At 48.9% G+C, this 12,795-nt stretch overlaps 1 protein-coding gene across 3 annotated transcripts in view; it reads right to left on the bottom strand.

Annotated features, from left to right (window-relative positions):
- Window positions 1-4,473: 4,473 nt before the first annotated feature.
- FTO (FTO alpha-ketoglutarate dependent dioxygenase) overlaps window positions 4,474-12,795 on the bottom strand; it is a 352,540-nt gene continuing 344,218 nt past the window's right edge. For all 3 annotated transcript variants that reach the window (XM_008513156.2, XM_070613663.1, XM_070613662.1), the window contains one exon: window positions 4,474-6,791. In XM_008513156.2, the coding sequence (XP_008511378.1) occupies window positions 6,638-6,791 (154 nt within the window). In that variant the 3' untranslated portion in view covers window positions 4,474-6,637. The remainder of the gene's footprint in view (window positions 6,792-12,795) is intronic.

Below are 12,795 nucleotides of genomic sequence, written 5' to 3'. Positions count from 1 at the left end.
CTGTCTGAGGAGTGGGGTGAGGGGCAGGGGGACCAGGGGCCCGGTTTCTGTGTTGGATGAGGTTCGGACGGTCGTGTTAGCTGCTCTGAGAAATCGACTCCACTCTTTCAGGGCTCCGGGGCGGGCGCGTTAGCTGCTCCTCCAAAGTGAAGACGCAGTTGCCTGTTTGAAAGGATACCCAGGGTTTTCAGGTGCAGACCACGGTTTTGCAAAGCGACTAATCAAACCGTGCTCCCTCCATCCGTGCCTGCCGAGGTGCTGGGCACCCCTCCACTCGGGGACCGTGAGTCTAACAGGGTGCGTGGAGTCCGAAGAAATTTTAAAAGAGGCCTTAACGTTATCTTTTGAGACCACTGTCCTGCAAGGGATGTTGGGCATTCCCCCGTGTCCTGGCTGCTTCTTGGGAGCCGGATGCCACCCCGGGACAGACTGGCCTTGCCTGGTCAGCAGTCACACACACGTACGCAGACTCTTCCGTTCCCCACCAAAATTCAACAGGTTTCACGAAATAAATAATAGTAATCCTCCTTCCTTGGATTCGCATAGGACTTTAGCATTTACAACGTCCTTCCCAACTCTGTCCCCACTGGGGAGAGGCGCCGGCTCCCAGAAGCGCTGGTGAGCTTCTCCTGCAGGGCTTCATCCAGCTGCAGATCCGCCCTTGTCTCGGAAGCTGGGAAGGGCACGCAGGGTCCCTTTGGAACAGGCAGCAGTAAGGACAAGTGAATCTGTGGCCTTTCCTTAATCTTTAACACAGAGCAAGACTGTCTGCGGACAGTCACCAACCAACTGGTCAGAACCGTTCTGAGCGCCCAGGGTCCAGAACCACCACTCTTTTCCTACACTTCCTGTGGAATGGCCTTGACTTTTCTGTCCCCATCCGTGGGGCACAGGGCTGTCCTCAGCCAGCACTTCCCATCTCTGGGCAGGAAGCGACTGCACTTACCAGATTAAAAACCACGGGAAAACCCGCACGCGAGAGCACTTATTTGTATTGGTGCCATGTGTAGTCAGTGGCTTTTGTAAAATTGATGAATTTTGTCTAAAGCCAAGTGCAGACAGGCAAACAGATCTGTATCTGCTGTTATCCATTTAGCCTGACACACATGTGCGGCCGGGCTATTTCACCTCGATTCTTTCAGCACTGATGAAAAGTAAATGCAAGAAAAGTCGTGAACCGCATCATTGGAAGGGACTCACCGAATCTAACGCTCCGCGTTAATTCACGCCTCCCTCCCCTTGACACGGGCTCCATTCCCAGTCAATGAACACTTGTTGTACACAGATCATCCATTAGGAGGGGATGGCAAGAATTTTTTAAGCAAATCTAAAATTGCAATGGGTGACCTTATCCTGCTGTAGTAATGGGAGCACTGAAGACTCATTTTTCATAGTATCTCCTTTATAAAAGGGCCAGACCATCTGCCTAGGGAAAAACGGAGGCTGTGAGGAGCGAATGGGATAATGTGGGGTGGTAACATACTATCTGGGTACTAAGTACCAGACGTGATGTGAATCACGGAACATGTGTGGTCTGGGTGACAGAACAGTCCAATGAGCTAAGCGTTCTCATCATTGCTGTTATATAAACCAAAACTGGAGCACAGAGAGGCCAAGTGATGTGCCCGAGTCACAAAGCTGCAACTGTTATCACAGAAAACTGGGCTAATCTTCATGAGAACTGGCTCCTCCCTGGACACCTGTGTATGGCAGGCACCACTGGAGGCCTTTTATATGCACATTGTTTAATCTGCACAACAACCTTGGGTGGTAGATACATCACTGTTCCGCTTTCGTAGACAAGAAAACAAAGGTTCGAAAGGGTGGGTGGCCTTAGGGTGACACAGAATTAGGATTCAAACTCCGGAGGTCTGCAGCCAGAAGCCTCTACTACCCCCCAGGAATCAGGAGATGCTGAAAATCCGAGCCGTGGGCACAGGGTCGCTAGAGCAGGGGTGCAGAGGGGACTCGTGTCCAGTGGTAGGAGGATGTGGGCAGGAGAGCTAGAACAACTTCTTGCCTCCACAGGAGAGAGCAGGAAGTGGAACCGTCGTGTGCGGATGGCGGCGGATGAAGGATTGTGGGGCAGCGCTGTTTGGGAGCCAGGCTGGGGCACGGGCTCTGGGGTACTCACACTTTCTCCTCGTTAATAAGAGAAGCGAGAAACAGGTCCTTCAGACCCTTTCCTGGAGTTCCCAGCCAGCCCAGGAATCTGTCGGGGTGTCTCAGGTGAGCATCCTTTCTCCGGACATCCACTGACACCCTCCCCCAGACACAGCCGCGGCCCGGCCGGTGCTGCTGTCGCGCGGGGAGCCCTTCCCGCCCCGCTCCTGCCTCCCCCCGCCCCACCCCAGCCTCTTCGCGCCCTGGCTCCCCCCGCAGCCGCAATCATGACAGCACTCCTGGGCCTTCCCTCCCCCTTTATGGTTGTCAAATTGATTTCACCACCGCGATACCTATGGCTCCCAATGAAACTTAATTAAAAATACCATTTAATCACCAAGTTACAAGGCGCACTGTAAGGGGCAGAGCCACGTCAGCGCGTCTTAATCCGCGCGCCTCCTCTCCTTCCCAATCTGTCTGGATGAGAATTGCCTTTTCAAATAAGAATACCCCCGTCTTCCATGCGCTTGCCTCTGACAGATCTCCAAAATAAACAGTATTTAGCATGGCAGGGATCCAAATGTATGCAATTTGCCCAGTGGTGAAATCAGCCTTAACTAGAGCAGGAAAAAAAAGTTGCATTCGAAAATATCTTCCCTTGAAACACACAAAAAACCTTGTACTGAGTGTGGGGTGTCCATTAAATAGGACCTATGGAATCTCATTTCTAGCCTCCCTCGATTCAGCTAGTGATGGATTTAGAAGCTTATTACTAAAATTGTGTCACAAGCAATGCCATGACCCTGCTCTTCTCTGTCTGGCAAAGCCCCCGGGCTGGAGGCGGCGGGTGGCAGCAGGAGTGGAGGTGGCTGCAGAGCTGTAGGTGGCGCAGGGGAGGGCGGGGCACCGCTTCGTGTGCTTGGAGGGGCTCGAGGGACATCTTCCCCTTCTCAAGATCCCGCCCCAGGATGGGGGACATTCCCAGCTAGAAAGCTGTGCCTTTGGACTGAGCGCCACTCTCTGAGACCCTTTGGATCCTGAGAGTAGCCAGAGTGTCATCTAAAAGCATAAGAATATCATATCAAGTTACCCACGCCCCTCCCTGCGCAGAACCCGTCAGTGTCCAAATCAGATCCCAACGCTGGTCTGGATGCCTCTCCAGCTGCGTCTCCCTCTCTCCTTTTGTTTCTCCCCTTCAGCCACAGGGCACCCCACTCCAGGTGCTTTCCTGCTCAGGGCCTTCGTACTGGCTGTTCCCTTTCCTGGAGAGCTCTTCCCCACACCACCTTTCCCTGGCCTCCTAATCTAAGCCACCTGCGTCAGTCCCCAGCTATACTCTGTCCCCTCACCCAGGGGGTTCCCTTTCTGACACTTACAGTGATCTGAAACCATCTTTTTATTTATTTGCTGGCTTATTGTCCATCTCCCCACTACAGGGTAAGTTCCTATTTTGGTCCCTACATATGCTAGGCATCCGGCCTGGGGGCCAGCCCAGAGGAGCCCTGGAGAGCAGGGACCTGTCCTTGGATGCCCAGGGCTCACCACATCACTGAGCTGTGGCAAGTGGTCAAGAAAGGCTCATGGGAGGGCCGGGCGGTGGTGCAGCAGTTAAGTTTGAGTGCTCTGCTTCGGCGGCCTGGGTGTGGACCGACGCACCACTTATCAAGCCATGCTGTGGGGGCATCCCACATATAAAGTAGAGGAAGATGGGCACAGATGTTAGCTCAGGGCCAGTCTTCCTCAGCAAAAAGAGGAGGATTGGTGGCAGATGTTAGCTCAGGGCTAATCTTCCTCAAAAAAAAGAAAAAGAAAGAAAAGAAAGGCTCATGGGCAGGAGGGGAACTCAGTAGCACCTTAGTGCAAAGGGGTCTGTTCAGATCACTGTCCCCAGATCGTGGGGACCGGGGCATGGGGAAGCCTGGCAGGAGGCAGGTGGGGGCCGCTGACTCCAGGTGGTGCAGGGGCAAGGCCTCCCTGCTCCCTAAACCACACCCACAGCCCGTGTTCCCAGGAAAGTCCTTCACTGGCTCATAGGGGAGAGGCCAGCCTGCCCTTGACCTTGCAGGACGAGTCGACTGTCATTGCCCCCAGCAGCCCTATTTTTACTGTCTCTTGCCTCCTCTCCTTCTCCCCCTGCAGCCTCCCTGGAGAGCACACGTAATCCTCAGACACGGAGCACACGCTCACTGAAAGCCACCATTTCTTCTGAGAAAATGTCATCTTAGCTCTTGGATTCACGCTAGGTGCTGGTTTTTCCAGCCTCGGCTGTACATCACCTGGTCCCACGGGGGACTTCCTCCAGCTGGGCCCCACCCAGGCCAAGGAAGCAGCCACCCACTGGCACGCGCAGAGAAAAGAGCAGAGCCTCTCTTGGCTTCTATGTCACCCTTTTAATATTTTTATTGTTTACGACTTTTTGATGATGTACATGACACATTAGTACAAGCAGTGCACAGATGCAGCTCACTAGTAATACACATACACTTGGGGAAAGACTAAACAGGGCCATTCATTTCTACTACAGGGGTGCAAGCAAGCAGGTTGAGGGAGCGCTGACACGAAGGGGCGAAGCAGGTCGGGTTTACAGTAACTGCTAATACGGCCATGGGGGCTTCATGCCTCCCCTCAGAGCGGGAAGACCCTGCCTGGCTCGCTGCCACGCCAGGACGGAGGCCTCAGGCCGCCAGGTGCTCTGAATTCTGAAGGGAATGCACACGTGTTTATTTCATATGACATCTCCCAATTTTTAAATATTGGCACCTAATGAATATTGTGAGGGATAAAGGAAACACCAGGCTAGCCGGCCTCGAGGGTGCCTTCTCCTGCCACCCGGCCCTCCCCTACGTGATTGCACGTGCTCTCGACAACAGCCCTGGGGGCAGTGCTTCATCTCTTCTGATGAGGAAGTCGAGGCGAAGGACAGCAGGGAATTCATCCAAGGTCTAAGGGACTCGAGTCTCGAGGTGATGAGACCCTGGCTGCTGTGCGCAGTGTGGCCTTTGTGTGGCTGACTCGGTGCGAATGAACGCACGCCTTGACCCAGGGAGATTCTGACGGCAGGAGTCTGGTTCTCGGTGCACCTCTCAACGCGCAAAGAGCTCTTCAGCTTTAACACTGCCGCAGACTACTACAGGAGGAGGCCACAGGTGCGGAGGGTAACTATGCTCACGATTTCTGAGGTCGCCAAAGGGCAGGAGCCAGGCCCGAAGGGGAGGGATGGGTTAAGAGCATCATGAAACAGCACTGGCACGAGGATGGGGGAGGGGAGGGACGTCTATGTCAGCTCAGCTTATCAATATATACTACTACTAACATTTACTGGGTGTTTAACTACGTGTCAGAACTAGTTCTAAGTCTGTAGCTAGATTATTTCATTTAATCTTCACCTTGTGAGTTGGTGCCTTTAGTATCCCATTACACAGAAGAGGAAACTGAGGCAGAGTAACATGCCAAAGGTCACAAAGCCTGTGGGAGTTTGATCCAGGCACTCTCAAACCAGAGCCCAGGTTTAACCTCTCTGCTCTGTCGTCTCTCAGCTGCTCCAGTGTCACCAGGACGGGGCACTGGGCCTCTTCAACTCCACCTGTCATGACACACGAATGGGGGAACTCCGGAAGAAAGCGTGGTGTGCTGGCTAAAGTCGCGGAGCAGTGTAAATGGGGCGGTGTCTCCGTCATCAGATCAGGGAGACTTCCTAAGGACAGGAGTCAACTTTAATTTTCAACACCTCTCCTTTCCTGTGTGCGGAGCACAGGACTCATAAGTCAGGTTTGACTCGGGTCTGCCTGAGAGAAGGGAAAAAGGCTGCTCTCCACCCAGTCATTTCTCTCTCAACTGATTTCGCCCATGGGGATGGCGGCTACAGAGGACTGGAAAAGACGACCTCCCGCCCTCGGACCTTTTACAGAAGGGCTGTCCAGTAGGCCTTTCCACCATGAGGAACATGTTCTGTGCCTGTGCTGTCCAGTACAGTAGTCACTGGCCACACGCGGCTATGAAGCGCTTGAAACGTGGGTAGCCCAACTGAGGAAGTGAATTTTTAACCACGATTAAAATTGATTTTAAATTTAAGACGCCACACAGCTAGCAGCTACCACACTGGACAGCACAGCCTCTACAGGGCGTGGTGAGAAAAGGAGACGCACAGCTCTGTCTGCCCCCAGACGACTTCCGAGTCATCCACTTGAGCGTCTTGAATGGCTCGGGGAGGAGGAGGGGGCTGGGCTCTGCCTCAGGCTGGGCCTGCCTGTCACCTCCCTCGGCCTTGGGAGCTGGATGGCTCACACTAAAAATCCAAGTGGGGAATAGTTTTTGGGGGGAGGTTCTTGTTTAATACCAAATCAGATTATAAGACTATGTCATTTTTAAACATTTGAATATTATGGGCTCCATTGCCCAGCTGTTTCCAACAGGGACCCAGGTTCTACATTCTAAAGGCCACGTCTACCCATAGTGCCCTTGCCTGGCCCGTGACAGGTTGGAGATGAGAAGCCAAAAATATCCTTTCCTCCTCCACCTAAGACCTGTGCTCCTTCTAGGGTTTTGCTTCCAGAAGCAGACCTCTGAGTTCTGAAATGATGTCTGTGAGATCAAAGGGCAGAGGCATCGAAGGATCATCCTTTTCCCAGTATGGCCGGCATTCCGGCTTCTGATCCACCGGTAAAGTTCGGGCAATTCGGCACTGGCACCTGGAAGAGAAAGAAGAGGCAAGTAATCCACAGGAAGAAATTCCTGGAAGACCCCAACCCATGGGCAACTTGGAGCAACGCTGGCAAATGCCCCAAAGACAATCATGGTTGCGGGGCTGACATGGAAGAAGGAGTCTGTGAGGCAGAAACAGGTGTTTATAAGAAGGAAGAACTGTTCTATATGGTGCTGGAACTTCTTTTTCTTTGATTCCCGGATTTGCATTATCTCTAGTGGCTCCGTAGAAGCCGACCATCAGGGAAATTCAGTTACTCTGCCTTTAAAATGGTGAATTATTTTTTCATTATCTCAACTGTTATTTAAAGTGTGTGATTAAGCCATTATCAGATTTAAATGTTTGTGGGATTTCAATGTATTACTAGATTACTGGGAAAGATTAAATTGAATTTACTGCATTAAAATGTCCAAGAATAGATTAAACAATATTACAGACCAGGATTGACTCTGGGGATCCTGGAGATTTGCAAGTGTCCCAGCTTACTGTGCTCAGAAAAAGGCACTCCAAGGAGAGACCGATTTATAAGGATATATGCAAATAGAGGTTAATAATCATTTCCACTGATGAATAGGTGGGGGAAACTTCCACAAAATTAAATTAAGAGGCTAGCAAGAGTTACTCCCTAAGGAAAACACTTAAATCACGGTTTTTATTAAATGGATTATTCATCAATAGTAGACAAATTAATTATCACATGCAACTACATTATAGTCTTATAGGAAAAAAGTTGGAGCACCACCCTCACACCTTGGCAGGCATCTCTACCTGTCAGAGACCAGCTTCTTAAAAATCGGTCTGGGAAAGCTCAGTGGCTTTAGCTTTACTTACCTGAAAAAAGAGGATGAGAGAGAAGGAAGCACAAATTGCAATAAGGAATGAACAATTTCTCTCCTTCTTGGAGCACATGGTGGTGAAAGCATGTGACCCAACCAAACCCTCTGCCTGCATTTGGAAGAGGCGTGTGGGTCTCCCCAGCTCCTCACCCCCTTCCCTGCATTGGCCCCCACGTCAATTAGAAAATGGTCATACCCACTATTTGTCTTCTGTGTAGGACTAACTATGAAAAGATCAAAGAATGGAATATCCTGGCCCTATTTCCAGGCCTGATGGAAGAGAAGGTTCCTGACTATAAGACATCTCCTTCTCTGGGGAATTATTGATGGGAGGGGATCCCCACGGGAAAACATACTTCAACTTTACACCTATTTTCTCGGGTGGTTAATTGCTATACCGGCATCCTGTGCACTCAATCCGTCGTACATTACACAGAACGTTCCAATATATCTTCAGCTCTCCGCATCAGGCCCTGATAATAGCGCCTGTTAACATGCACTAAGTACTACTATGTAGCACATCACTTCATAAATAATAAGATTAGCTGACCTCAGGGCCCCAAGAAGAGTAATGTGTTTAAATGTTCTCATTATTTATTTAAAACAAGAATTAAAGCAACAGAAGCTGCTTTTGACAATCCTCTTAGCATAAATATTAAACTGTTTGCACTGATAAGCCCCACACGGCACTGAAGAGCAGAGGGTGTGTTCTGCAGACTCCTTCAGAAGCGGTGTTGGAGGCTCTGCCGCTTGCTGTCGTGGTTCTGAGGGTACCTCTCTGCAGTTCTACAGACGGTCTCCAAATCACATGAAAGGGATGGCGGAAATTAATATTCAAGGGAAGCTGGGACTAATTACAAAAGAACTCTGCAAAGCTCTTTAAATTGTGCTTTCTCTCCGCCTCAGAATCACAGAGTAATGCTCAATTTACTAGGGAGGGAAAGTTATTCCAAATTGAGCATTCAGTCTCACAGCGGATAAGTTATCTGTGCACACATTATCCTGGTTGGCAGAGTAAAGGGCTGTGGGAAGTGTCGATCCACCTAGAATATCATAAGGTTTGTAAAAAGTCAATAGAGATGCTTTCTCACTCGTCAGTTGGGTCCTGCCCCCTCACTCTGAGAAGGTATTGCAAACATCAATACTGTGCCGTGTCGTGTGAGCATCCTGAGCCTGCCAGCTTTTCCTCTGGGTGAAGCTGCTCCATGACTTTCTGCCTCTGTTCTCCTCATGGAAGGAGCAGACCAGCGAGTGTGGGAACTACCTCCTTTTCCTGCGGGCCCTGATAGACCACGAGTCGTGCACGTGCATTGCCTCCCTCTGGGCTACGGGTAGTACCCTCGTTGGGTTCCTTCAGGGCCTTAATTCAGACCTTCCAAGGTCACTTTAAAACTCCTCCTTTAACGCCCAGTGCTCCTTGCCAACTTCTAAATGGCAGTGACCAGGCCCAGCAGAAGGCTCATTGTTTGAGGTGATGTATTTATCTATGAGAAAGGACAGTCATCCCAACTCAAATTATATTGTCTGGTTCAACACGACGCCAGACTATGGAATTGAAAAAGAAAGAATTGAGAATTACTTGCAGGCATATCTCCCCCCGTAGGTTTTAATTTCTCCTGCTCAGGTCACTCATTCTGTCTGTCTTGCATCTCAGTTTCCTATAAGAAAGTAGGGAGACTGCAGCACAGTGGTTAAGCGTGTTTTCTGAGCATCGGGCGCTGCCGCTCCCTAGGGGAGTCACATCTTGGGCAAATGTCTTAACCTTGTCGAGCCTCAGTTTCTTGTCTGTCAAGGGGGAAAGATGATGATGATGCTAACGATGATGATGCTAATAGTATCTTACTTATGGGGTTGTTGTGAAGGTTAAATGAACACTGCCTGGCACATAGTAAGCACTCAATAATTATTAAATTCTATGATTGCTACCATTACTTCTACTACGAGTACCAGTGACAACAAGAGATGCCAACTGGAGAGCTGCCTCGGTAGCTGCGGAGATCCCTCGCTGCACTCTAGCCAGCGGGCGGTCTCTGGACTGGCTCTTTCTGGCAGAGGTTCTGTAGACACAGAGGCAGCTCTTTCCAGCTTGAATCAAACTGAGCCTGTGGCTGAATCCCATCACAATGTGACATTCCAGGATGCTGAGGTCTATGTATCCAAGCTGCTACAACCTTCCAGGGACAGGCTACCATGCTCAGAGTCAGGCCCAGTGGTTGCTCCTGAAGACCTATAACTAATAAAAGGAGCTCTCTAAGCGGCGCTTGTTTCAGATTGATTTGGCATCTCCGGGGGATAAAGCTGGGTTATTTCCTAGCACACACATACTACAGTCCTTTGCAAAACAAAAGGGCGCCAAGTTCTCTTGAGAAATGTTCTAGGAATGCTGACTGTGGTGGACATTTGTTGTGTCTATTCCCACCTTTCCTACTAAGAGGATTCTAACGGTCCTGCGGGGAATCCATCCCTTCCCCAGCTCAGCCACGTGGTTTGGGTGGGATGGGCTCCATCTCTACAGCCAGGGGAGAGTCCGGACTAGCTAACCTAATCAACATCCCATCTCCCAGCCACAGGGCATGGATTAGCGGAAGGCAGAGGACCCAATCGGGGGCAAGAGTGAGAAAGTAAACCAGAGGACCGGGATGGGAGCTAAGGGGAAAGACCTTATCTCCTGGTCTGTGAACTATTAGGATGGGCAATCTGGAACTGCCACAGTCATTTTGCTCCTAAGCAGCAAGGGGCTGGGTCCTGGTGATATTTTTTGAGTAGGTGGATCAAGCCTCACTTGAAGCTGCGTATGCTTAGACTTTCTCAGTTTCAAGAGCTGTTACTGTCTGAGTTAGGTTTTCTTGTCACTTGCAATCTGGAGTCCTGGCTGATATGTTGGCCATGCTTCCCACCTTTCAGTGGCCTCCTGCCTTTTATAACCTCCACTGCCATGGCCCTGCCTGCCACATGGATGCTGATGGTCCTCCAAACCAAGATGCCGCTGCTGACACCGGTCACGTGTGCAGAGACCAGCTGGGCATGAAAGCATGAAAACACTGGCTTTTGTTTTTGGTTCAAATATTTGAGACAAATTTCTACCCTGAAAACAAGGAAGTAGTGATGTCATCCACACTGGTCTTCGCATGAAAACAAGCCAGTTTTAATAACCAGAGCTGGATGATCTTTCTAAAGAAAGTTAACAAAATTTTCCCTAACCTCAGTGCTCCCAAGGATAGCAGGTCATGCTGAACAGTGAGAAAGTCTCAGTTTCCCCTTTCAACCTTGTCCTCTCTACTCCTGTCTGAGAGCAAACAAACTGGGATCCACTCAGAAACCCTACTCCTTTCGTGAAGCATCGCAAGGGGAGGAGAGGCCAATAGTATACACTGCATCTCTCGCCCTCCCAAATTCACATTATTTCAGTTCAAAGGACTCTATAAGCCACCTCAAAACTCTGGCTACTTAGGAATGGTTCTTCCTGAATGATCTGGTGACGCAACAGGAAGCAACTGGAAGGTCTCACATTGTCTGGCCTGTTAGCAGACTGTCCAGAGACCCTCGTCTCCCCCCAACAGGTGTAACTCATACAAGGCGCCGTGCCCCCTGATTTCCCCCAGGGCTACCCTCCCATTTGGATGACCAGGATCGCAGCTACATTAGTGAACACTGGTCGCCATGCTAAAATTAACCACTTTAGCTAAAGTGTGTGTTAATTAGGGGTATGCAAGCAGTCAATAAAAGGTTAATGCAAGAGTCAAAGGATAAATTTCTTCCCTTCTTGCATCACTTCACAGACTAAATGACTAACATTATACTTTGTGTTTTTAATCAATAGGTTTTACAGTAATGTGCTGCCATTGATTTTAAGAAAACATATACGGTCTTCCCCCTTGTCCCTAAATTTTGCAACAAATAGAGAAGGACGGGTAACATTTCCATGACTCTTGATGAAATGATAAAGAAGATTTCAGGAGAAATGGTGTCTGCTAAAAGATCCACTGGGATAAGCAAGCTTAAGAAAAAATGTACAAAAAACTAAAACTTGAATGGAGAAATATTACCAAGCATAGGCCACTGAGGAGGAGACAAGAGAAATGAACTCGAGGGAATTCTTCAATAAGAAAGAAGAGAGCAACTCCTGATTAAAATAACAATTACATTTTGTACACTGTTTAAATGTCCCAAAGAATCTGAATACCCAGCACTGTTTTACTTGATTTTGACAATAACCAGAGAGAGATGGGGAGGTGGATACCTGATCCCCATTTCGAGTGAGGGCTGCCTTACCCAAGGTTAACCCAGTGGTAAGTGGGAGTCTGAGGGCTGGGTCAGATCCTGGATATCTGGCTGGCTGCCCTTTCCACATATTCCATCTTTTTCATGGACTTCCTTTTGGACTAAAATGGTCCCTGTTCCCTCATTACTTACCTATTCTTGCCAAATTTAGAGAATTCAGGTGATTCCAAACCATTTCAGGGGAAAGAAAAGAGCAAATTTTTTTTTTCACATTTCTAGAAGGACTATTATTATGGCAAATGACTGACAAAACTTTCTTTTTCTTTTCATTCTAATGATTTTGAGGTTCTTATAGCATAAGCATCTATCGTCTACGGAAACAAAAGATACATGTTCATCTTCTAAGAGCAGAGACTGCTTCCTATTATAATCCTAGGTGGCCTCTTAGTTTTCTTGACTGTTACACGAAGCTCATGCTTCTCTGCCTCACTGGGTTATGTGAAGACAAAATCAAATAATGTAAATAAAAACCCTTTAAAATATGTAAAATACCCCACAAATGTATAACTATGCCTCAATATCCCTTTCCTATGTGTATAGATACAGGTCTTAGTTTAAAGACACAGCTGATTATGCAACGTTGGCCAGAGGCACTGGTAACACTTGTAAATAAAAATGAAAGAAATCACACTTCTAAAGACTAGAGCAATTTAAACTAACTTCATCAGAAAATGTCCAATGACTAAAAAGCTACACTTGTCTTCAAGTCAGAGTTTTCTCTGAAACTTATAATGAAACGAAATTACAATGAAATTTACAAGGAGTTGACAGTCATTCTGGCTAATGTCAAACAGGAGTCTGTTTCAGGGTGTGAGCCCCTCAGAAGGCCCCTCCTCAGACAGCACGGGGCCAGAGCCAAGGCTTAGGAGGCCT

Source organism: Equus przewalskii, chromosome 3 (genome assembly GCF_037783145.1).
Source record: "Equus przewalskii isolate Varuska chromosome 3, EquPr2, whole genome shotgun sequence".
Lineage (NCBI taxonomy): Eukaryota > Metazoa > Chordata > Mammalia > Perissodactyla > Equidae > Equus > Equus przewalskii.
This window is presented reverse-complemented; position numbering and strand designations above follow the sequence as displayed.